General features: G+C 36.8%; 1 protein-coding gene across 1 annotated transcript; it reads left to right on the forward strand.

Annotated features, from left to right (window-relative positions):
• On the forward strand, nucleotides 1-27,404 carry LOC104120409 (uncharacterized). The gene is made up of 4 exons (XM_070174814.1): nucleotides 1-154; nucleotides 25,982-26,424; nucleotides 26,523-26,846; nucleotides 27,108-27,404. Exons 1-4 carry the CDS (start codon nucleotides 1-3, stop codon nucleotides 27,402-27,404), a joined length of 1,218 nt encoding a protein of 405 aa, XP_070030915.1.

Below are 27,404 nucleotides of genomic sequence, written 5' to 3' on the forward strand. Positions count from 1 at the left end.
ATGGCCAAGGATACCAGAAGTGAGATTTCTTTTCAGGCGGCTGCTAATGTCGCAAGGAGGATCGAGATAGTTCTTGCACAGGAAAGAGGGCAGAGGTCCGATAAGAGGGCTCGTCAGTTTAATGGTTACAGTGGTGCCTCGTCTAGAGGCAGGGGTAATTTTGGTAGGGTCATCCTCCCAGACCATTTCATTCAGCACTTCATGTATCTCCCGGTGCTTCAGGGAGTCACTTTTCTATTATGCCTTATTCTGGGCAGCCAGTATTCAGTGCACATTCAGCTCCTATCAGTGCACCACCACTACAGAGTTACTATAGTGGTTATCCGGCCCATCTGGGTCAGCTTCATCTTCAGCAGCCACGGCATCAGGATGGGTGTTATGAGTATGGAAACATTGGTCACATCAGGAGGTATTGCCCTAGATTGGCGAGTAACAGATCACGGCAAGATTCTCGTATCATCATACCGGCACAGGTTGCTTCACTGCCTTCTCACCCGGCTAGAGGTAGGGGTCAGGCAGTTAGATGTGGAGGTCAGGCCATTAGAGGTGGAGGTCAGGCCATTGGAGGTGGAGGTCAGACCGTTAGAGGTGGAGGCCAGCCAGTTAGAGGCCGTCCCAGAGATGCAGTTCAGAGTGGTGGGGCCCAGCCCCAATTTTATGCTTTTCCAGCTAGGCCTGCGGCCGAGTCATCTGATGCTATGATCACAGGTATTATTCCAGTTTTCCATAGAGATGCTTCAGTTCTATTTGATCCAGGATCTACTTATTCCTATGTGTCCTCCTATTTTGCTTCATATTTGGTTGTGCCTTGTGATTCTCTAAGTGCTTCTGTGTGTGTATCGACACCGATCGGAGACTCTGTTGTAGTAGATCATGTCTACCGTTTGTGTGTGGTTACTATTGGTAATTTTAAAACTAGTGTGGATCTTCTACTTCTTGATATGGTAGATTTCGATGTCATCTTGGGTATGGATTGGATGTCTCCTTATCATGCTATATTAGACTGTCATGCTAAGACATTGACCCTAGCTATGCCGGGGTTACCTCGGTTAGAGTGGAAAGGAACTCCCGGCCATTCTGCCAGCAGGGTTATTTCTTATATGAAAGCTCGGCGTATGGTAGAGAAAGGGTGTCTAGCCTATTTGGCTTATATTTGCGATCCCAGTGCGGATGTCCCTTCTATGGACTCCGTACCAGTTGTTCGTGAATTTTTGGAAGTATTTCCTGCAAATCTACCGGGGATGCCATCCGACAGAGATATTGACTTCTGTATTGATTTGGCTCCGGGCACTCAGCCCATTTCTATTCCACCATACCGTATGGCCCCGCCAGAGTTGAAAGAATTGAAAGAGCAGTTACAAGCCTTGCTTGATCATGGATTCATTAGACCCAGTGTCTCGCCCTGGGGTGCACCAGTATTATTTGTAAAGAAGAAAGATGGCTCGATGCGGATGTGTATAGATTATCGGCAGTTGAACAAGGCCACTATCAAAAACAAATATCTGCTGCCAAGAATTGATGACTTATTTGATCAGCTTCAGGGAGCCAAGGTATTTTTGAAGATTGATTTGAGATCTGGTTACCATCAGTTGAAGATTAGGGCGTCTGATGTCCCTAAGACAGCTTTTCGGACTAGGTATGGGCATTACGAGTTCCTAGTGATGTCATTTGGGTTGACAAATGCTCTAGCATCATTTATGGATTTGATGAATCAGGTGTTCAAGCCTTATTTGGATTCTTTTGTGGTTGTATTCATTGATGATATCTTAATTTACTCCAGCAGTCGAGAGAAGCATGAGCAGCATCTTTGAAGTGTGCTTCACACCTTGAATAATAATCAGTTATATGCCAAATTTTCAAAATGCGAGTTTTGGTTAGACTCAGTTGCCTTTTTGGGACATGTTGTATCGGCAGAAGGCATAAAGGTGGATCCTAAGAAGATTGAGGCTGTTCAGAATTGGCCTAGACCTACTTCGGTTACAGAGATCCGGAGTTTCCTAGGTTTGGCAGGTTATTATCGTCGGTTCGTGGAAGGATTTTCATCTATAGCACGCCCGTTGACCAGATTGACCCAGAAAGGTGTTCCATTCAGATGGTCAGACGAGTGTGAGTTGATCTTTCAGAAGCTCAAGACCGCTTTGACTACGGCACCAGTATTGGTATTACCCACAGGCTCAGGATCATATACGATATATTGTGACACATCTCACATTGGGCTTGGTGCTGTATTAATGCAAGATGGCAGGGTAATTGTACATGCGTCACGGCAGCTGAAAGCTCACGAGAAGAATTATCCAGTTCATGACTTAGAATTGGCAGCCATTGTTCATGCGCTGAATATTTGGAGGCACTACCTCTACGGTGTCTCGTGTGAGGTATTTACTGATCATCGTAGCCTTCTGTATCTATTCAAACAAAAAGATCTTAATTTGAGGCTGAGAAGATGGTTGGAGTTGTTGAAAGACTATGATATCATCATTTTGTATCACCCCGGAAAGGCCAACGTGGTGGCCGATGCTTTGAGTAGAAAGGCTATGAGTATGGGCAGTCTTGCTGCGTATATTCCGGTTGGTGAGAGGCCATTAGCTGCAGATTTCAGACTTTAGCTAATCAATTCGTGAGGTTAGATGTTTCAGAACCCAGTCGGGTTCTAGCTTGTACAGTCGCTCGATCTTCTTTATATGAGCGCATCAGAGAGAGGCAGTATGATGATCCTCATTTACTTGTCCTTAAGGACACGGTGCGGCACGATGATGCCAAACAGGTTGCTGTGGGGGAAGATGGAGTTCTGCGAATGCAGGGCCGTATTTGTGTGCCTAATGTGGATGGGCTTTGTGAATTAGTTCTTGAAGAAGCACACAGTTCCAGGTATTCTATTCATCTAGGTACCGCTAAAATTTATCAAGATTTGTGGCAACATTATTGGTGGAGGAGAATGAAAAAGGATATAGTTGCACATGTAGCTCGGTGTCTGAATTGTCAGCAAGTTAAGTACGAGCATCAGAGACCTGGTGGTTTGCTTCAGAAGTTGGAAATTTCTGAGTGGGAGTGGGAGTGTATCACTATGAATTTTGTTGTTGGGCTTCCACGGACTCAGAGAAAATTTGACGCAGTTTGGGTTATTGTGGATAGGTTGACCAAGTCAGCCCATTTCATTCCAGTGCCAGTTACCTATTCTTCAGAGAGGTTAGCTGAAATTTACATTCGTGAGATTGTCCGCCTTCACGGTGTACCCGTGTCTATTATTTCAGATTGAGGTATGCAGTTTACCTCACATTTCTAGAGGGCTGTACAGCGTGAGTTAGGCACGAGGGTGGAGTTGAGTATAGCATTTCATCCACAGACAGACGGACAGTCAGAGCGCACTATTTAGATATTGGAAGATATGTTTCGCGCTTGTGTTATAGACTTTGGAGGTTCTTGGGATCATTTCTTACTACTTGCGGAGTTTGCTTATAATAATAGCTACCAGTCGAGCATTCAGATGGCTCCATATGAGGCATTATACGGAAGGCGATGCCGATTACTAGTTGGTTGGTTTGAACCGGGAGAGGCTCGGTTGTTGGGTACCGATTTGGTACAGGATGCCTTGGATACGGTCAAGATTATTCAGGATCGACTTCGCACAGCTCAGTCTAGGCAAAAGAGTTATGCCGACCGTAAAGTTTGTGATATTGCATTCATGGTTGGAGAACGAATATTGCTCCGGGTTTCACCTATGAAAGGTGTAATGAGGTTCGGAAAGAAGGGCAAGTTGAGCCCTAGGTATATCGGACCCTTTGAAATTCTTGAAAGGGTGGGTGAAGTAGCCTACAGGCTTGCATTACCACCTAGTTTATCAGTGGTTCATCCGGTGTTCCATGTGTCTATGCTCCGGAAATATCATGGTGATCCGTCCCATATGATAGATTTCAGCTCAGTCCAATTGGACAAAGATTTGGCTTACGAGGAGGAGCAGGTGGCTATTTTAGCCCGGCAGGTCCGACGGTTGAGGTCTAAGAGTTATCCTTCAGTTCGGGTGCAATGGAGAGGTCAGTCGGTAGAGGCATCTACCTGGGAGTCCGAGTCGAACATGCGGAGTAAATATCCACACCTTCTCTCCAACTCAGGTACTTTTATCTAACTCTGTTCGAGGACGAACTTTTGTTTTAGAGGTGGAGAATGTGATGAGCCAAAATATCATCTTTAAATTTAATAAATAATTTTGTGTTCTAAGACCTCAAAAAGAACCATTTATCATTCCTCGACTTGCGTGCACAGTCCGTACATTTTTCCGGAAAGTTTTTATGTGAAGAATGGATTAAAATGGGAAATAGAGCTTTAAAACTCAACTAAGTTGACTTTGGTCAATATTTTGAGCAAACGGATCCGGATCAATATTTTGAAAATTCCAGTAGGTCCGTATCGTGATTTGGGACTTGAGCGTATGCCCGGAATCGAATTTCGAGATCCCTAGCTCAAGATATGGAATTTTAATAAAAAATTAAAAGCTTGAAAGCTTAATGATTTCTAAGAAATTACTGGTGTTGGATTTATTGATCTCGGGTTCCTATTTTGGTTTCGGAGCTCGGTATAGGTCCACTATAATATTTATGACTTGTCTGCCAAATTTGGTGAGAATCGGAGTTGACTTGACATGATTCAGACGTCCGGTTATAAAAATATAAGTTTTAAAGTTTTCATGAAAACTTCCTTTGATTTGGTGTCTGATTCATAATTCTAGGTGTTATTTCGGCGATTCGATCACGCGAGCAAGTTCGTATGATGTTTTAGAACCTGTGTGCATGTTTGGTTTGGAGCCCCGAGGGCTCGGGGGAGTTTAGGATAGGCTACGGGATGTTTTGGACTTTGAAAATCTGGTATTTACTGCAGCAGGTGTTCTGGCATGTTCTTCTTCGCGTTCGGCAAAGGTACTCTCGCGAACGCGAAGAGTAAACTGGGCAGCTGGATTTTTCTTCTTCGTGAACGCGAAGGCTTGGTCGTGAACGCGAAGCGATGGGGAAATTACCCTTCGCGAACGCGACCATCTCCTCGCGAACGTGTAGTGTTAGGCACACATGGGGGAGGGTCGATCATTCCTTCAGCGCGAACGTGAGCTATGCCTCGCGAACACGAAGGACAAGGGGGAAAACCTTCGCGAATGCGAAGGACGACTCGCGAACGCGAAAGCCACGGGCTGCTACTCATCGCGAACGTGACAGGCCCTTCGCGAACGCGAAGAAGGCCTGACCCCTGTGACTTAAAACAGAACCAAAAACGGGATTTTTCCCATTTTTCACAAACCCTCAATTATAACTCAGCTTAGGGGCGATTTCAAAGGAGTTTTTCACGATTTCAAACTGGGTAAGTGTTCTTTATCATATAGTGATTGTATTTCACAAATCGATGTCTATATTTATCATTTATTTCGGATTTAGATAGAAGAAATTGGAATTTTTGTAAAACTTTTCAAAAATGAAAAATTAAGATTTGAAGGTCCATTTAATATCGGAATTGGACAAATTTGGTATAGTTGAACTCGTATCGGAACGGGTGTTCAGATTTCGTGAGTTTTTTCGGGATTTGAGATGTGGGTCCCACTGCCAAATATTTTAATGAATTTTGGATTTTTATCCGGAAAATTTGTAAATTCATATGAAATTAATTCCTATGATTAGTATTGAATATATTGAATTGTTTGTGAATAGATTTGAAGCTTTCGGAGGCAAATTTAAAAGAAAAAGCTGTGGTTGAATAATTGATTGGAAATTGCAAAGCGAGGTAAGTGTCGGGGTTAACCTTGACTTGAGGGAATAGAACCCTTAAATTGTTTGTTATGTGAATTGCATGTAAACGACGTATAGGCGAGGTGACGAGTGTCTATACGTCGTCAAATTAATTGTTTGTCTGCTTACTTGAAAAACCATTAATTATTTTTAATCATAAATTAATTATTATAATAATTGTTTCTCTTTCATTCTTTGCAAATATAAATTCTTGAATTCTTGCATTGATTGTTACATTCTATTTGAATTATGTGCTTTAATTGTTATTTGACATTTAGCATATTAAATATTAAACTTCCTATTTGCTCCCTGATTTCCATAATAATTTTTTATTTATCATTGTTTGCTTCATAATTAAACCATAACTATTGTATGCTTGTTGTCTTGAAATTCTATATTAATTGTTACATTTCTTGGGAAAATTTCTTCTATAAAAATTGGTAAATGAAAATGTTGGAGGAGCGGGTTGCACACCGCAATAGGATTGATTATAATGAATATGTTAGAGGATCGGGTTGCACGCCGCAACAGACTTATTAAAAGTCAATATTGGAGGATCGGGTTGCACGCCGCAACAGACTTATTAAAATTTAATATTAGAGGATAGGGTTGCACGCCGCAACAGACTTATTAAAAGTCAATATTAGAGGATCGGGTTGCACGCCGCAACAGACTTATTAAAAGTCAATATTGGAGGATCGGGTTGCACGTCGCAACAGACTTATTAAAAGTCAATATTGGAGGATCAGGTTGCATGCCGCAACACACTTGATTAATGTGAATATATTGTGAGAGAGGGTTGCACGCTGCAATAGAATTGAGTGTGAATATATGGTAAGAGCGGGTTGCACGCTGCAATAGAATTGGTTGAAATAATAATGGATTATGACTGCTGGGTTGGTTTCAATTATTATAAATGCGTTACCTGATTTATTTATATTATTGATGTTATTACTAATATTGCGTACAGGTTAATGTAAGTGAACCGCCTTAGCCTCGTCACTACTTCGTCGAGGTTAGGCTCAGCACTTACCAGTACATGGGGTCGGTTATACTGATACTACACTCTGCACTTCTTGTGCAGATTTTGGAGTTGGTCCCAGCGGCGTACCATAGACTTGCTCGGATTTCAGCTATCAGAGGAGACTTGAGGTATAACTGCATGGCGTTCGCAGTTCTGAAGTCCCCGTCTATTGTACTTTAGCTGTGTGTTTATTTCCAGACAGCTTTATTTTATTCAGACCTTTATTTGTATTTATTCTAGAAGCTGGTGCACTTGTAATACCAATTCTAGGATGGTATTTAGACACCGTTGTTTGATGAATTATTTTACTATATTTCAAACTTTACTTCCGCATTTATTTTCTTGTTATTAATACATTTAAAAATTATTTTAAAATGGTTAATATTATTCTAACGTTGGCTTGCCTAGCAAGTGAAATGTTAGGCGCCATCATGGTCCGAAGGTTGGAATTTCGGGTTGTGACACCCTTGTTGTCGTGTCCTTCAGTTCTCTCGTATGGCAGGAAACGACCTTTAGAAAATCGCCGATCCGTATCTAAATCGCTTTTGAACTTATCCCGGTTCTCGTCTCGGTCCCGCCCCTTGGTTGATATCGGGAACCCGAGCTAATCGTATTCTATCCTTATTTTTGACTCATAACGGTTATGGACATTTGCCCATATGGTTACTTGGAATTCAAGCATACTTTCCTTCAACTTTCGGGATGCATCAGAACTCCTCGGATTCAAACCCTTTGTGAATGCCTCCACCTCCCACTCATCTGGTATAGCCGGTAGCAATATCCTCTCTTTTTGGAATTTGATCACGAATTCTCACAATAATTCGGATTTACCTTGCGCAATCCTGAATATGTCTGCCTTCCTAGATTGGACCTTCATTGCCCCGGAGAATGAATCTGCAACCATTTCAAAAGAGTCAATTGAGTGCTCGGGTAATAGTAAATACCATGTCAGGCTTCGTGAGGGTTTCGCCAAACTTTTTCAGCAAGACCAATTCTATCTCATGTTGAGCAAAATCGTTCCCTTTTGACAACCATAGTGTAGGTTGTGATGTGCTCCTGCGGATTCGAAGTCACATCATATTTTGGTATGTCCGGCATTTTGAACTATTTCGGAATTAATTCCGGTGCTGAGCTCAGTTTAAATGACAACTGAGTGTATTTTTTCAAATATGGCCTTTCAAAACTGGTGGTGCGCTTGGAATCTGATTCATGCGGGCATGAAACTCCTTCGCGTTTTGGTCCATTCGTTCGTTCATTTCCATCATAAATCTCATGAGCTCAGTTTTGAAGGGATCATTCCCATCATCGTTACCATATCCGCTACCAGTCCCCTCGGCACCGTCGAAACTGATCTTGCGCTTTGGGGTATTGTTATCAACTCTTCAAGCCGTTTGATTTGTACGAACGCCGAGAGGAACCAGGCCCCTTTCATTTGCATTGTTGGAAGCATCTGATAATGTTTGTTTCAACTCCATAATTACCCTATTCTGCCTTGATAGGTGGCCCATTATGGCTTTCTGTTGCCCTCTTAGGATTCTTACTGTTTTCGCAATGTCTTCCTCTTTCGCGTCATCGGTAGTAGACTTCCGTACATGCGGAGGGTACTGCCCTTCACGAATCGGGGTCGCCTCGTCCCCTTCGTCATGTGTGTCGCTGATTGAATACTTATGTTGGGGTAGATTTTCATGACCCTCGACATTGTGTGCGATGTTGACATCATTAGCTACCATTTTTAATTTCTTGCTAAGGAAAAAATCAAACAAGTTAGTTACAAATGTAAGGATCAAAGCAACTACGCAACTATCTAAGCCCCACGGTGGGCGCCAAACTGGTTACCCGTAAAACGGTATAGTCGAATTTGTTACATGGTTTATAGACAAATGAACTGATTTGATCCAAAATGATAAATAGATAGAAAAGATTAAAAATAAGATTTAGCGATTAGAATTGAAGGCAATAACAAGCCTGGCTCCGAGAACAGTGCCTCTGAGGACAGAAATGAGAATAATATAAAAGAACAAATAAAATTGTTGAATTAAGAGCGAAAAAATATGTTTCGCCAAGAATTTCGTATCTTACAATGGCCGCTGAGCCTGCTATTTGTAGTTATTCCTAGGTAAACAAGATCCTAGGATCAAGCTCCACTTAAATGATAATAAATGGGTCATTGATAAAATATGTGACGGCTGGTCATGAATGCAAATATTCCCTGCATATGGCTGCCCCTTTAATGTTCGAGAATATTCTTCATTGAATGTTATACGATGACAAATATTCAACTTGCTGTCGTTGACCATGCTCCCTTTGGGTTTATCCGATGTCAATTACAGTGTTTATTTCTGGTACTGGTTGTTACTTGATTTGCCTTATACCTGTCTTTAGTTCCACGCATCAAAAAGTAAATTTGAAATTCTTCTATCTTTTAAATACAACTTCAAAAAATTGAATATTAAGTAGTTCAATCTCTTCAATGCAACTTCAGAAATCAAATATGAAGTTCTTCTATATATATTTCTAATGCATCTTCAGAAATTTGAATCTTAAGTAGTTCAATCTCCTCATTACAATTTCAGAGTTGGAATCTTAAGTTTTGATACATAAACTTATTCATCGAATTTCAACAATCCAACACACGATTCAACGCCTAAACCATTCCAAATGAGCTCAAATTTGAAACATAATTTTTGAATATCATAAAGAGAAAACCTCAATCAACAAATTATCAAAACAACAAGAAATTTAACAAACTCATGTGGCAACTAAGAAGAAGAAGAAGAAGAAAGTGAATATATCTAAAATTATTAAAAATTAGGTATCAGTTAAACATTTTTAAAAAAGATGGTACAAATTCAATGGGTGACAAAAAACTTGACCGCACATGAAAATTTTGCGTCAATAGTTCCGTTGCTAACTTATCCGCGTGGAAATATGCTCAACACAAATTAATCGGGGACTTTTTATTGTTGTAGAAAATGGGAAGATCACATGAAGTGAATTCCCGAAAAAGATAATTAGAATGGAGAAATAACTAAAAGAGTTCTAAGCTATTAATACAATCGCTGCAAATAGCAATGATTATTAAAATGAACAAACGACTAACGTAACTTATTACACAATCAATAAATTAATCTTTCCAATGCAATATTAGTAAGTATTCTAATTAATTATTTAGCGTAGTTGCACATTCCATAAGCGCAAGAACTACCATTCTGGCACTTGTTATTGCAACCCCCACAATGCCTCTTATGAAACAAAGTGTTGACACACTTCCCTTTACAACAAGTTTCATTATACTTACATTTCTTCCCACAAAATCCACAGTTTTGTTTATCATTCAACACATTTACACACTTCTTCTTGCAGCAGAATGGCCCTGGGCTACCTTTTGCCCAACAGATTGTAGGGTTCTTGTTGCATGTCATACGTGTAATTTCTTTGATTTTCAACTTGTGATAAGATGGTATTTGTGGTAGAAAATTGCCAAATCTTGGAAAAGATAACGTTGGATTGTCATTAGGTTCGTCAAATGAAAATGATTCTGTAAGAGTTATAAATAATGACATTATCATGGCTAACAAAAAAGAAACTTTTACACTCTTCATTATTTTCTTGTGTAGGGAGTGAAATGAAGGGAGATATATATATATATATGGATGGATATTAATGAAGAAGGAAGCAAGGGAGTACGTATATATATAGAGAGAAATTAAGTTGCATGTTGAAAAAGTTGACTTTTGTTTTGCTAGTGGAGTGGTTTATATTCAAAGCTAATACATATATTCAAATAGTTAACCCAAATTAGGTGCTTCAACATAATATAATATGTTCTATAACACTATCCTCAACCTTATATATCAATTATTCCGCCTGCTATCATTTTGTAAGGTGGTAGTGTCAAGTTTAGGAAAGAAAGATTTTTTTTAATAATTATAGTCAAAAAACGCGACGATATTTTTGCGACAATAAAACATATCATTAGTAATAAAATAAAAAGTATAAAGTTAAAGAATTTTCAAATAAAGAGCCGTCATTCTTTTTATTTTTTTACAATAGATTATAAAAAAAGAGTCACATTAAATATCGGCATCTTAATTCTAAGATCAATGTTTTTAAACTAACTAATTAGTTACTTTAAACTAACTAATTAATGGCAATAAAACCCTATACCAGCATCTTAACTTTAAGAAATCCAATTCTTTGTGTCTAAGCAAAATATATCTGCAATAAAGTGAAATATTGACTGCAGATTTATCAAAATTTTAATGTGAATAGGACAATTGGACTATAGTCGTATACGTTTTTGGGTTTTAACCATACTTTTTTTAGTTAGGTCTCATTGACAAGAATATAATTCTGCTCGTTTATATAATAATGGGAACATCATCAAAATTTTGTTATTTCTAATTTACTATATCTTCTAGAAGTTTGAACGATGCAACAGAGCTAGGAGTAATTGATTCTACTATTAGCATCAAAATTATACATTTCTATTTTTTCTTATAAAGAATAAGCTAATAAAAGAAGAGAATGTTTAGTTCATAATGATGGTATAAACGAGACATAAACCCGAGCATTAATATGATAGACGTAGCCCTATGAGAGTATATATTTCAATTTTGCGTGATTATTACAAGATAATTAACAACGTGTGTTGTCTAAATTTTAATAAACGGGGCAACACTTCTGATTTTAAATAAGATATCTTAACACAAATAGCTGGCTAAATTTTTTATTTACTAAATAATTAAGATTATATACTGATTATACACGGTTATACAATTTTCCCGGTGTATTTTGAAGAAACTGAAGTTTAATATAAAATATAAATATTCGATTACACGGATGGAATAAATTTCAAAATCAATATATGTAATGTTCAAAGTAATTATGAACTTTTGATTTTAGGTACGGTTGTGTTTGGAGTTTGGACTTAGAAAAACAGGTGCAGAAGCACTAAGGGCTATCGATCACGCTTTTGACTTGCAATATAATTCTGTACCAAATACTATATAGCAATATAATATTTATAGCTAAAATTTCACCATTTTGTAATTGTTCTATACCAAATTGCATTTTCGAAAAATATTTTATTAAACAACATAGAAAAATTATGATTATCAGGTAGATTTTGATAAATAGTTTAACAAAATCGGTGAATTGTAGATAACACAAAGTCATGTCAGTTTGGTAGAATTTGATGAACAATTGAACAAGTACAAAATCAAGCCAAGTGGGTAGAGTTGCAATAGGTTAAAAGCAAATAACACAAAGTCACGCCAAAATGGTAAAGTTTGGTGAACAAATGAACAAGTACAAAATGCTAATCGGGTAACTTTGATGAACAGTTTAATAGATAGGTGGAGCAAATAGAGCATAAACTATACCAATCTAGTAGAGGATCCTCAAGAGCAATAATTGTGTGAGCTAGTCCGGGACCATTCTTAAATACCTCCAATTATGAGAAAATTGGGTATCAATTAAACTTTTTTTTTTAAAAATAGTATAGATTAAATGGTAATCAAATAGGGGATATATGTACCCACTTTTGGGGGCACCATTAAAGTTATACCCGCATTGCATAAAATTTTACAAAGTGTACCCGTTCGAATCGAAAGTAGTTAAATCTCTTTAATGCAACTTCAGAAATCAAATCTAAAGTTCTTCTATTTTTCAAATGCAACTTCAAAAATTCGAAACGGAAGTAGTTCAATCTTTTCAATGCAATTTCAAAAATCAAATCTGAAGTTTTTCTATCTTTCAAATGCAATTTAAAAATTCGAATCTTAAGTAGTTCAATCTATTAAATGCAACTTCAGATTTCGAATTTTAAGTTCTAAATAAGAAATTTATTCTTCGAATTTCAATAATTCAATACACGATCCAAATGAGTTCAAATTTGCAATATAACTTTCAAATATCATAAAGATTAAATCTTAATCATCGTATTATCAAAATAACAACAAATTTAACAAACCTGTTTTGCAACTAACAACAACAACAATAACAACAACAACAACAACAACAACAACAACCCAGTATAATCCTATTAAGTGGGGTCTGGGGAGGGTAGTGTGTACGCAGATCTTACCCCTACCATGAGGTAGAGAGGCTGTTTTCAATAGACCCTCGGCATCCTTCCCTCCAAGAACTCCCCAACTTGCTCTTGGGGTGACTCGAACTCACAACCTCTTGGTTGGAAGTGGAGGTTGCTTACCATCAGAGCAACTAAGAAGAAGAAAAAAAAGAAACTATAAGCACAAAGAAGAAGAAAACAACAGTAAAGACGAAGAGAAAAATATATATATTTACAATTATCCAAAAATTAGGTATCTATTAATTTTTTTAAAAAATAAGTAGAAATTCAATTGATGGTGCAAAACTGGGCGCCGCCTAAAAATTATACTCAAATAAAGCGTCCCGTGAAATTTTTACTAAATTTCAATAGGGAACTTTACATAACTGTCACAATTTAAAAGAAATATAAAAATATTATAGCATGAAATCCAATATTACAGTTGTGGCAGGAAAATATTTATATTTGTAGCACATAGTTCCATTAAAATAGGAATATTAATTTTTAATCTCTAAACATAAGCAATTTGAATGGAAAGTCAAATAATTCTTTGTACAAAAATCATGCATTTTTTTCTTTTTATCTATTAGCTTTCCTTCTTTTTCTTCATCTTCTTAATTTTATTTTCTGCCGAAGCCAATATATTTTCTAAATTTGTTCCATTCGTTTTTTTTTAATTATCTTTCTTAAGTTTTTCTCTTCCTTCTTTCTTCCTTTATTAACATAAAGATCTTACTTCGATAATAATATACGTTAATATATACAAAATGTATATAAAAAATATATTGAATTAACACATATTAAATATAAAAAAAAAAATACATCTTCAATTAAGATGACACTTAGACATGTGAAATATACATAAAAAATATAGCCTAAATTTAATTAATATGGCATATAAATATACAAAAAACATATATATAAAAAATACATCCTGAATTAAAATGGCACTTGACATATAAAATATATTTGAAATATACATTAAAAATACATCTTAAAATAAGATGGCACTTCACAAATAAATATACAAAAATTATATACATAAAAATATATTTTGAATTAAAGTGATACTTGATATACAAAGTATAAAAGACGTATAAATCAATACATCTTGAATTATGTGGCATTCACATATGCATCAGATTTTAAAAAATGGAGTGAAGAAGATGAATGTTGGGCTTAATTTTTGTAATATGCTAATAATGAAAAAAAAGTGCTCTTTATGGAATAAATAATAAATGATGCTATTTTTTAAAATAATAGTTAAAAAAGGATCAATTGTGCTTTTCATTTCAGTAATAAAATGCCAATACATAAAGAAGCCCAAATCCAGTTCATTTAGGGTAGTGGGCTTTATGCGTCAGTCTACAAAAGAAGTAGGGCCTCCATTCAATGAGGTCCATTTATAGCAACTCGAGGGTGGGCTAGAAGGCAAATGGATTATTTTTTAGGAAAGTTGCACATTTGGTCCCTCGGCAAAAAACAATTACAGTCTCTAATCAATATACACATATTATACACTAATTATGTATAATATATACATTTTCCGGGTAGTTTCTTGTACAAGTGGCTATTTAAGTGTGTTTTTAATATTTCTTTTTGAGAAATTTAAATGGAGTGTCACCTTTGAAACGAAAAAAAACCTTACTTTCAATCGATAGAATACTTTTTAAAAATTTTCATTTGGCTTCGGTTTTTCAAATTTGTGTCCACTTTTACTTTTTCATTTCATTTAATATCAGTGTACTCTTTACCCGTCCCAAAGAGAATGGATTTGACATTAATCCACTCCCAACGCACTTTCTTTTTTTGAGTTTTTCAAGAACTCGCTATTGGATGCACTTGAAATTATATATTGGATACAATTTCTTAAAAGATTTAATTATATAAAAACCGGAGGCAAAGTTTCTCCCGATTCCCCAGTGAGAGATCGAAGGGTAAGCATGGATCGACGAAATGATAATTGAGGTCGAGAACCCCTTATATCGAGACCATGGAGCAGTGAACGATGTATTGAAGATCGGACACGGTAAGACAACATGATCGAGACCAAGTATTGCCTCTGTACCTCGGGAGATACAGTGGACGATTATGCATGACGGATAAGGGGCCGTAATGTTCGGCCTCAACCAGATTTTACGTCGCGAATCCCATTCGTTGTTCACTACATATCAACATTACCGGAAAAATAAGATTTTTACATTTTTAGGACTTGTACTATGATTGAAATTCTTCTACTATATAAAGAGAAAGTTTTTCTTTGATCTGACACATTGTGACACACAATTCAAAGTAATAAAAGCTTACTTTTGTCTTCTAGCTATTGTTCAATGCATTACTTATTTGTTCTATTCTTTACTCACGATCGAGCTTGTACCGAGGGTCCGATCGAGGACGAATTCCACTGTTCAATCTAAGATCAGGCTTGGTCATCATATTGCAATTGGTTTGATCGTTTATTTTATTATTAATTCATATATCTCTTATTCCTAATTATTCGTATTGAATTAAACCACGTATCCTTTAAACCGCGTACAAATTTAATTGTTACTTATTTTTGAGGTAACAATATACAAAGTGTAAAGAATTTTGTACTAAGTTTTGTTTTTAGAAGGCAGATGTTATATAGATTGATTCTACTTCTTGTTGTCCCCTCGATTTAGAGGAATAAAGGGAGGGCTTGACCACAATTTCTCTAAGTAGAAGATAGAATCTCAGCAATTGGAAGGAAAAGGAGGGTTTCGAATCAACATATATTAACAAGGTGTAACATAATTGATATATTTTCCAAATTAGTAATATCACGAGTTATTGTTAGTGACTGACTACCTGTCATTAGCTTTTAAGTTACTTGACTGTAAATTTTTTGATGCCATCACTATCATATAAAAGTTAAGCTCTTTATAAAAGAACCATGTCATAATTGGAAGGAAAAGAGGGCTTTGAATCAGCATATGTTAACATGCTGTAACAAATGGGTTTCAGCTTAAGTAAAATGTTGTAACAAATGGGTTTCAGCTTAAGTAAAATATTGTTAGTCTTTTTTGCTCTTTTAAATAGAATTTATAATAGACAAAATAGTCATTTAATTATATTTCTAATATTTAGGACATGTTTTCTAATATTTAGGACTTTAATAGTTTTCTAATACTTGGGACTTCTATATCAGCTAAGTTTTCTATATAGATTTTGTCACGACCCAAAATCCAACTAGTCATGATGGCACCTAACCTAACCCGCTAGGTAAGCCAATTAACAATAAATCAATTCCAATGAAATTTGATGAGACAATAATGATAAAATAATTGAGCTTTTATATAAAATCCCAAGAACTGGAGCTTCTAAGATTTAGAGTTTACAAAGCTGGTATGAAATAAATACATCATCTGTCTGAAATATATATGAACAGATTAAAATTCTAAAGCTACCAAGATCAAGAGGCAGCTATGAGTGGAACACAGGTATGTCTTCAATGCCATCTCTCTCTATACATAACAACATCATCATCAAAAATCTGCACGAAAGGTGCAGAAGTATAGTATGAGTACAACCGACCCCATGTACTCAATAAGTAACAAACCTAACCTTAAGTTGAAAGTATTGGTGAGGTGGGAAAGGGGCCAGAGTCCAACACCAATAGCCAACAACAGCTCATAACAATATAATAAAAGTGATACAAGAAATAACTTAGAGATATAATGCTCAGCTCGGTCACAATTTTGGAAAATAGGCATGCTTTTCAAGTATAGCAGTGAAACAAATCCCAAATCTTTTACTGAAATCACCAAAATATGAATAATTCTAAAAAACTATGATTTCCCCCAAAAACTGTCAACAACAGGTAAGATATTTCATTGTCAAATGGCATGTGTAAAGTACATCTCTATGCCTACATGTCAATGTGTATGTGAAATCATGAATGACACAATACCGTACAATATGAGAAAAATGCATATCTATGCCTGTATGTCAAGTATGCATTTTGAATGCAATGCAACACAGTGATAAAATCATATGCATACTCTCAGAGTATCAATTCAGTCAGTCCTCCCAGCCACTCAGTTCTCACAGTCACTCAGTCCTCCCAATCACTCAGCACTTGCTCTCGGCACTCGCACTCGTACTTGGCACTCGCACTCAGTAGGTACATGCGCTCACTGTAGGTGTGCAGACTCCGGAGGGGCAGATCTAGCCCAAGTGCTATAATAAGCTAATCATGGCATGAATCAATAAAGCCTCTTACGACGTACAGCCCGATCCCATAAATATCACTCACAAACAATCCATCAACCTCAATCAGTCATCAATCTCTCAAGTCTTCCGGGCTCACAATGTCATGAAAATCAGCCCAAAAATGATGATATGACATACCAATAAATAGCAAAAGAGTCTAGCATGTGCGTCACCTCAACACCAAATACATATTACGTATATTCAGAGGTTCATACCCTCAACACCAAGTTTAGAAGTATTACTTACCATAAGCCAAATCCAATACCGAGCAAGCCAAACGATGCTCCAAAAATACTATCCCACGCGTACCGACCTCCGAACGGCTCGAAACTAGCCAAAAGAACCTCAAATACATCAAATAATGCGTAAGGAAACAAACTCAATTGATAAGGTCGAATCTTTAATCAAAAGCTCCAAAGTCAACCAAAATGTCAAACCCAGGCTCGTACCTCAGAACCCGACAAAACTCACAAACTCCGATAACTCATTCAATTACAAGTCCAGCCATACTAGTGTCACTCGAATTCGACTCCGAATCGATGTTCAAAACTCAAAAATTCACTCTATGAAACTTAGACAAAACCCCCCTAATTTCTCTTTTGAAATCCTGAATCAAATGCCAAAAATAAAGATAGATTCATGAAATAAAATCAAAATCGAGTAGAGAACACTTATCCCAATCCATATGGTGAAAATCACTTCAAAACTTAATCCAAGCTCCATCGCTCCAAATATGTAAAACTCCGGGCATACACCCTGGTCCAAAATTACCATCCGGACCTAACGGAACCATAAAAACTCAAATCTGAGGTCAACTACTAAAAAGTCTAACTTGGTCAATTCTTCCAACTCTAAAGCTTCAATCATGAAATTTATTCTTCCAAATCAATTCCAAATAACCTGAAAACCAATACCGACGGTTCACACAAGTCATTATACATCATATTATGCTGCTTGAGACTTCAACTAGCTGAACGGAATGTAAATGCTCAAAATGACCGGCTGGGTCATTACATTCTCCCCCACTTAAATCCAACTAGCCATGATGGCACCTAACCCAACCCGCTAGGTAAGCCAATTAATAATAAACCAATTTCCAATGAAATTTGATGAGACAATAATGATGAAATAACAGAGCTTTTTTACAAAGTCCGAAGGACTAGTAGTACAAATCATGAGCTTCTAAGATTTAGAGTTTACAAAGCTGGTATGAAATAAATACATCATCTGTTTGAAATATATATGAACAGATTAAAATTCTAAAGCTACCAAGATCAAGAGGCAGCTATGACCGGAACGCATGTACGTCTTCAATGCCAGCTCTCTCCATACATAACAACATCATCATCAAAAATCTGCACGGAAGGTGCAGAAGTGTAGTATGAGTACAACCGACCTTATGTACTCAATAAGTAACAAACCTAACCTTAGGTTGAAAGTATTGGCGAGGTGGGAAAGGGGCCAGAGTCCAACACCAATAGCCAACAATAGCTCATAACAATATAATAAAAGTGGTACAAGAAATAACTCAGAGATATAATGCTCAGCTCGGTCACAATTCCGGAAAATAGGCATGTTTTTCAAGTATAACACTAACAAAAACCCAAATCTTTTACTAAAATCACCAAAATATGAATAAATCTGAAAAACTGTGATGTTTTCCAAACATTTTCAACAACAGGTAAGATATTTCATTGTCAAATGGCATGAGGAAAATTCAAATCTATGCCTACATGTCAATGTGTATGTGAAGTCATGAATGATGCAATACCGTACAACATGAGAAAAATGTATCTCTATGCCTGTATGTCAAGTGTGCATGTCGAATGTAATGCAACACAATGATAAAACCATATGCATACTCTCAGAGTATCAATTCAGTCAGTCCTCCCAGTCACTCAGTCTTCACAGTCACTCAGTCATCACAGTCACTCAGTCCTCTCAATCACTCGGCACTCGAGCTCCGCACTCGCACTTGACACTCGGCACTCGCACTCAGTAGGTACATGCTCTCACTGTGGGTGTGCAGACTCCGGAGGGACAGATTCAGGCCATGCGCTATAATAAGTCAATCATGGTATGAATCAATTAAGCATGCTACGGCATGCAGACCGATCCCATAAATATCACTCACAAACAAGCCCTCAGCCTCACTCAGTCATTCATGCCCGGCTGGGTCATTACATTCTCCCCCACTTGATAAGGCGAACACACCCCAACAAGTTTTACTCCAAAATTCTAACCCAGCTATTACAAATCTTAAAAATACCAAAGCATTTACTGTAGTAACAAATCGCCTGGGATTCTCTAACATGTCCCAGATTGTTTCCGGTTCAAATCTGCCAATTCCAAGCATTAATGAATCTACTCCAAATCCTAACAATATCATCTCATATGCACCAAGTTTGAATTACAATCAATCTATCACGCCTCTCACAAAAATGAGTTTGATACCTTTCCAATTTGTCCATAGAATTCCTACTCTTCAATTCTCCATGGACGAACGTGAAGAATGTGCAAAGCAAGAAGGATTATACCAAGCATGTCACGACTCAAATCGATGGGCCGCGACGGGCACCCGGTACCTTACTCAACCGAGTGCCAACATTACGTATATTTTCATATCATACTATCATAGATAACTGAGCCGGAGAGGCTGCCGTGAGATAGGTAGAATACAACATGTAATACCAACTTATACATAAGACATATGAGCCTATAAGACCAAAATAACCACTCGTACACTGAACATAGGCCGACAAGGCCATACAATCTTTTACGTACATGACATCTGTCTACAAGCCTCTAAGAATACATAATTGTCATAAGGGTAGGGACAGAGCCCCGCCATACCAAACAATATACATCTAAATCATACTGACCAAATAAGCAACTCTGGAGCAAATGGAGTGCACTAATATCTTCCGCTGAGCTGATCGCCTATTTGGAGGACTCTCGACCTGTCTATCGAGACCTGCGGATATGAGCCGCAGCGTCCCCAGGCAAAAGGGATGTCAGTACAAATAATGTACCGAGTATGTAAGAAAATATACTGAAAGCTGAAACTGAACTGATAATATAATAACTGAAAGTAACTGGGAGTCAAAGATAATCTGAAGATATGCTTACCTGCTGATACTGACTCAACTCTCTCAATATAGTAAGTAAAATAACTGTCCGACCCTAAACGGCTCGATATATATATAACTACTCTGCCGTAGTAGGCTCGCTCATAGGCACTCGGCCATACTAGGCTTTGTATCTTGGCCAACTGGGCTCTCTCATAGGCGCTCGGCCACAACAAGCTCGGTATATAACTTACCATCTGATCAGAGGTTGCCCAATAGGGGCCTGCCCATCGATTATAGCTCGATGGTAATAAAAATACTGTAATATTGTATATATAGTCTCTCTGCTCTTTTAACTGGAAGAAGACAATACTCAATTAAATATGAAGTCCCGATAAGGAAAATACTGTAATTTATGAGACTAGGATAATGTATATAAATTCGGGAGTATGAACTTCTCTTTATGCCTCGTTATCAAACACATGTAATTACGAGATCATGCTAAAATGAAGGAAGGGCTTAGCCTTCACATACCCGGAGTAGGAAAAATTCATATAATATTCTTGAAAAAGGTTGCACAGTACTTCCTTAGAATCGCAAAATCTCACGTTGCTAAGGTACTAAGAAATCTCGTTGGAATTTTGTTTCAAGAAAGCTTGTTGAACTCTCGTTGGTTTGAGGTTGCTAACGCTGGAATCCTTGTAGGAATTGGTTGAATATGTTATGAATTCTCATGTTACTAAATTAGAGAGGTATTATAAGTAAGTTGAATTTGAAGATCTCACGTTATTAAGTTAAAGAGATCTTATAAGTAAGTTGAATTTGAAGATCTCACATTTTCAAGTATAACACTAACAAAAACCCAAATCTTTTACTAAAATCACCAAAATATGAATAAATCTGAAAAACTGTGATATTTTCCAAAAACTCTCAACAACAGGTAAGATATTTCATTGTCAAATGGCATGAGGAAAGTTCATATCTATGCCTACATGTCAATGTGTATGTGAAGTCATGAATGATGCAATACCGTACAATATGAGAAAAATGTATCTCTATGCATGTATGTCAAGTGTCCATGTCGAATGCAATGCAACACCGTGATAAAACCATATGCATACTGTCAGAGTATCAATTCAGTCAGTCCTCCCAGTCACTCAGTCCTCACAGTCACTCAGTCTCACAATCACTCAATCCTCTCAATCACTCAGCACTCGCTCTCGGCACTCGCATTCGACGCTCGCACTAAACACTCGGCACTCATACTCAGTAGGTACCTGCACTCACTATGGGTGTGCAGACTCCGAAGGGGCAGATTCATCCCAAGCGCTATAATAAGTCAATCATGGCATGAATCAATTAAGCATGCTGGGACCTGCAGTCCGATCGCATAAATATCACCCACAAACAAGCCCTCGGCCTCACTCAATCATCAGTCTCTCCAGTCTCTCAGGCTCACAATGTCATGAAAATCAGCCAAAAATGATGATATGACGTACCAATAAATAACAACAGAGACTGAGATATGATATGCAAATGAATGAGTATGACTAAGTATGTAACTGCTATTTAAGCAAATAACTTCACAGCAGATATGACCTCAGTGGGTCCCAACAGAATAAGCATATATCCTAAACATGATTTCTAACATGGATCACAGCTTAATTACTCTAACACGTAGAAATCTCATGGATAAAACAAGATTAGGTAACTATACAGTACCATAGAAACAACCCAGTCATAATTCACACGGTGCACGCCCACACGCCCGTCACCTAGCATGTGTGTCACCTCAACACCAAATATATATCACCTATATTCAGGGGTTCATACCCTCAGCACCAAGTTTAAAAGTGTTACTTACCTCGAATAAGCCAAATCCAATACCGAGCAAGCCAAACGATGCTCCAAAAATACCACCCCGTGCGTACCGACCTCTGAACGGCTCGAAACTAGCCAAAATCAACTCAAATACATCAAATAATGCCTAAGGAAACAAACCCAATTGATAAAGGTAGAATCTTTAATCAAAAGCCCTAAAGTCAACCAAAATGTCAAACCCGGGACCGCAACTTGAAACCCGACAAAACTCACAAAATTTGATAACCCATTTAATTACAAGTCCAACCATACTAGTTTCACTCAAATTTGACTCTGAATCGATGTTAAAAACTCAAAAATTCACTCTATAAAACTTAGACAAAACCCCTCAATTTCTCTCTTGAAATCCTCAATCAAATGCCAAAAACGAAGATAGATTCATGAAATAAAATCAAAACCGAGTAGAGAATACTTACTCCAATCCATATGGTGAAAATCGCTTCAAAAATCGTCTCAATCCGAGCTCCATAGCTTCAAATATGTAAAAATGGCTGAAACCCTCAAAATAGAGTACTTTATATTCACTGGACGAATTAATGAATCGCGATCGCGGAAATACCATCGCGATCACGAAGAAGAGAAATGCACTGCCCTTGAAATACACTATGTGATCGCGTACAAACCTTCACGATCGCGATGAACAAACAACACTGCCTCCACAAATACTCTACGCGATCACGCATTAAACCATGCGAACGCGAAGCACACAGGCTGCCACACTTCGCGAACGTGTCACCTCTTACGCGAACGCATTGAGGAAATTACAGTTCCCAGCTTCCCAGTCTCAACACTATGTGAACGCATCCTCCATTGTGTGAACGTGCACCGTATCGACACCAAGCTATGCGATCACATCTATCAAATCGCGATCGCGATTAAGAAACTGTCCAGCTCAAATCTTTCCTCTACGCGATCACATCTCCTTATCTGCGATCGCGAAGAACACTTTGGCGCACCAGACTTCAGCAGAAACAAGCAACGCAATATGAAGAAGAAATGGTCCGAAATTGATCCGAAACACACCTGAGCCCCACGGGACCACGTACTAACATTCCAACAAGTCCCATAACATAATACGAACCTACTCGAGGTCTTAAATCACGCATAATAATATCAAAACCACGAATCGCTCCTCAAATCGAACTTGATGAACTTTGAATCTTTCAACTTCCAAAACTCGTGGCAAAACATATCAATTCATCTCAGAATGAGCTCAAATTTTGCACACAAATCCCAAATGACCTAACGAAGCTATTCCAATTCTCGGAACCACAATCCTAATCCGATATCCTCAAAGTCAACTCTCGGTCAAACTTATGAACTTTTCAAATCTTCAAATTCCTAACTTTCGCCGACTAGCGCCGAAACCTTCTAGAAATATCTAAATGCGAATCTGGGCATACACCCTAGTACAAAATCACCATCCGAATCTAACGGGACCATCAAAACTCCAATCTGAGGTCAACTACTAAAATGTCAAATTTGGTCAACTCTTCCAACTCTAAAGTTTCAATCATGAAATTTATTCTTCCAAATCAATTCCGAATAACATGAAAACCTATACCGACGATTCACACAAGTCATTATATATCATACAATGCTGCTCGAGAATTTAAGTAGCTGAACGGAATATAAATACTCAAAACGATCGGCTGGGTCGTTATATATTTTTTTTCTTATTTTAATTATGTAGTATACCATATTTGCAAAAAAAAAAAGAAGTAATACACATAATGCATAAAAATCACATTTTTAGGTTTAGAAGCTTTAGAAAATATTGCAAATTCACATTTGTTCCTAGGCATGTAGGAGAAAAGAATTTTTAAAAAATTACAAGTTGAAAAAACGATTGATTAAAAAATGGGATGTTTCATAACTAACAAACTTAAAAGAACGAATGCAAACTCACATTAGGATAGTTTCGAATAATTTGTATTCCTTTTAAGTTTAAGAGTCTCTTTTCATTGTTAACTTTTTTTTAAAAGATTGATTCTTTGGAAATTCAGTCTTTTAGAAAACAATTAAAAACTACATAACACCATTTGGCATTATGTGCTTCTAATAAAATACTAAAAAATTAACAAATAATTCAGTACTCTAATTTATTACCAAAAAAGCATTAATGGATATAATTATTTGTAAGTTGTTAATCACTAACATTAATTATTAAGCAATAAGTTTCATAACGCACATATATGAAAATATTTTTATCATACGAAGTAATGTAAAAAAAAAGATTTGAAGAGAGCCTCGAAGAGGAGTCGAACCCCCACGCTATTTAGCACGAGATTTTGAGTTTATCCTGCATTAAAAATAGAAGAATTTTCATATAAAATGTCTTATCGAATCCACTTTCATGACACGATATTAGTGTTCTCAACTTCTAAAATATAATTAATGAATAGAGATTTTGACAAGTCATGTGGTTAATAATGAATTGTTTATGATTTTTGAAGTATACACACTATTGCACAAGAATTGTGGGATGAGCCCATGCTCAAGGCGGTGGGCGCATACCAATTGTTCGCCCGCGCGCTTGAGACATAAACTTCCAAAGACAAGAGCCCACACATAAATTCAAGAATATCTTACAAGTGTCTCCAATTTTGCTTAACCTTCATTTGACAAATGCAAATAAAAGTGATTGCTAAATCCAAATAGAATGATTGAAAACTGATACATTCATTAATTTTTTACCTTTTGAATCCTTCATTATCTGAATAGTTTTGGAAGTCTTGATATTATAAATTTTAAAAGCAATCGAGATTTTAATTTATATAAATTATTTCTTATTTGAATAATATAACATGCCTGTAATTCTTTTTATATTATAACATGACTATAATTCATTCGATATTATCGTTGAACTCTTTAATTATCTGCTCAAATAATATTTTTTACTTCATTAGTTTTTTGTATAATATTTTAAACTGATACTTAGCAATCAAAACAAATAATTAAGAATGTAGAAGATAAAGATAGAGGGAGGCAAAGAGAAATAAATAAGATAATCGCATAAGTCATATTTTTACATTAATTGAAACAACTAAATAGGATAAATATTCATCATTTTTCAAGAATTTATATTTTTTAAATTTTTATTTTATAATGCAAACATGTTATTTAATATTTAGACAATTTCTTAAAAAATTCTATACTCATTATATGGGTACACGTGTAAAGCGCCTACCCTATTACTAGTACGGAGAAAAAGTCTTTATTTGCATAATTGTGTGCTTATATAAGCTATATATGTTCTTTCAAAGCAAATCTTGGGCATGACTTTTTTATCATTTTCTTTTTCAAAGGGCATGACCAATAGTGGAGATAAACTTGGACATAGTTTTTGGGGAGATAGATAGATGTCTAGAGAGATTTAGAGACAGAGAGATGCATCGATAAAGAAAAAGAGAAGTCCAATCTAGCTTTTACTGTTATCGAATAAACAATATGTTTCGTTCTATAATAAAATGTTATATAAAAGAAAAGATATGTCAATAAATGTTATATAAAAGAAGCGTATATTCCATAAATCAAATGGCTATCCAAAACGGTAGCTAGAAGTGCAAGCAATTCGTTCTTGAAAGAGTTCAATCTGCTAGTTAATTTAAGATTTTGTATTAATCATATAAAATATTAACGAATCCTAATCTTCTCTTTGTTGTGTATGCTATTTTAAAAATATAATAGCATCAAAAGGCATCCACGACAAGAGAACCATCAACTACATGTTGGGCAACCACTTATAGGATCAACAATCAAGGAAGGGAGGGATTTATTTTATTTTAAATAGGACTTATACCGTGCTATAAATAAAGTGGTAGAAACTATCTTTTAGGATAAAACATTAAAAGCCAAAAGTTCCAAAAGAAAATCCACAAGACACATCTAGCAAGGTTCCATCAGTGTCGAAAAACTATTAGTAAGGTGCCATCAGTTCCGGAAAGCACTTATACTAAGGTGTCATCAGTATCAAAAGAGTATTACAAGGCACCATCAATTCCAAAAGGTACTTATACTAAGGCGCCATCAGTTCCAGAAAGTACTTATACTGAGGTGCCATCAGTTTCAAAAGAGTATTACAAGGTGCCATCAGCTCCAAAAGGTACTTATACTAATGCGCCATCAGTTCCAGAAACTAAATACACTAAAGTACCATCAATTCCAGAAAGTACTTATTCTAAGGTGCCATCAGCTCCAAAAGGTACTTATACTAAGGCACCATCAGTTCCAGAAACTACATACACTAAAGTACCATCAGTTCCAGAAAGTACTTATTCTAAGGTGTCATCACCATCAAAAGAGTATTACAAGGTACCATCAGTTCCAGAAACTACATACACTAAAGTACCATCAATTCCAGAAAGTACTTATTCTAAGGTGACATCAGCTTCAAAAGGTACTTATACTAAGGCGCCATCAGTTCCACAAACTACATACACTAAAGTACCATCAGTTCCAGAAAGTACTTATTTAAGGTGCCATCACCATCAAAAGAGTATTATAAGGAACCATCAGTTCCAGAAACTACATACACTAAAGTACCATCAGTTCCAGAAAGTACTTATTCTAAGGTATCATCAGCTCCAAAAGGTACTTATACTAAGGCGCCATCAGTTCCAGAAACTATATACACTAAAGGACCGTCAATTCCAGAAAGTACTTATTCTAAGGTGCCACCAGCTCCAAAAGGTACTTATACTAATGCGCCATCAGTTCCAGAAACTACATACACTAAAGGACCATCAGTTCTAGAAAGCAGTTATTCTAAGGTGCCATCACCATCAAAAGAGTATTACAAGGTACCATCAATTTCATAAACTATATATACTAAAGTACCATCACTTCCAGAAAGTACTTATTCTAAGGTGCCATCACCATCAAAAGAGTATTACAAGGTGTCATTAGCTCCAAAAAATACTTATAGTAAGGTGCCATCGGCCTCAAAAGAGTTCTACAGAATACCTTCAATGCCATATGTACCAAAAGATAATTACAATCATGTGCCTCAAGTCCGAGAACATGTTCATAAAGATACTTACGAAGTACCTTTTGTGCAAAAGAATTACTATAAGGTACATTCAGGTCCTCAAAATGCTTACAACAAGGTTCCATCAGTACCCAAAGGTTACAACAATGTACCTTCAATGTCAAAAGACAACTATGGATCTAATGTGACAATGCCAAAACCTTACTTCAAGTTACCAACAGTTGCCTCATACCGTTCTCGAAATTTGCCACTACCTAAGTATGCTAACCAAGAACATCCTAGTTACGACTCTTCTCCATCATCGAAGAACTCAGAGGATTACCAATCTCCACCACCTCCAGTAGCATCTCCACCACCACCTTACTACTAA

Source organism: Nicotiana tomentosiformis, chromosome 1 (genome assembly GCF_000390325.3).
Source record: "Nicotiana tomentosiformis chromosome 1, ASM39032v3, whole genome shotgun sequence".
NCBI lineage: Eukaryota > Viridiplantae > Streptophyta > Magnoliopsida > Solanales > Solanaceae > Nicotiana > Nicotiana tomentosiformis.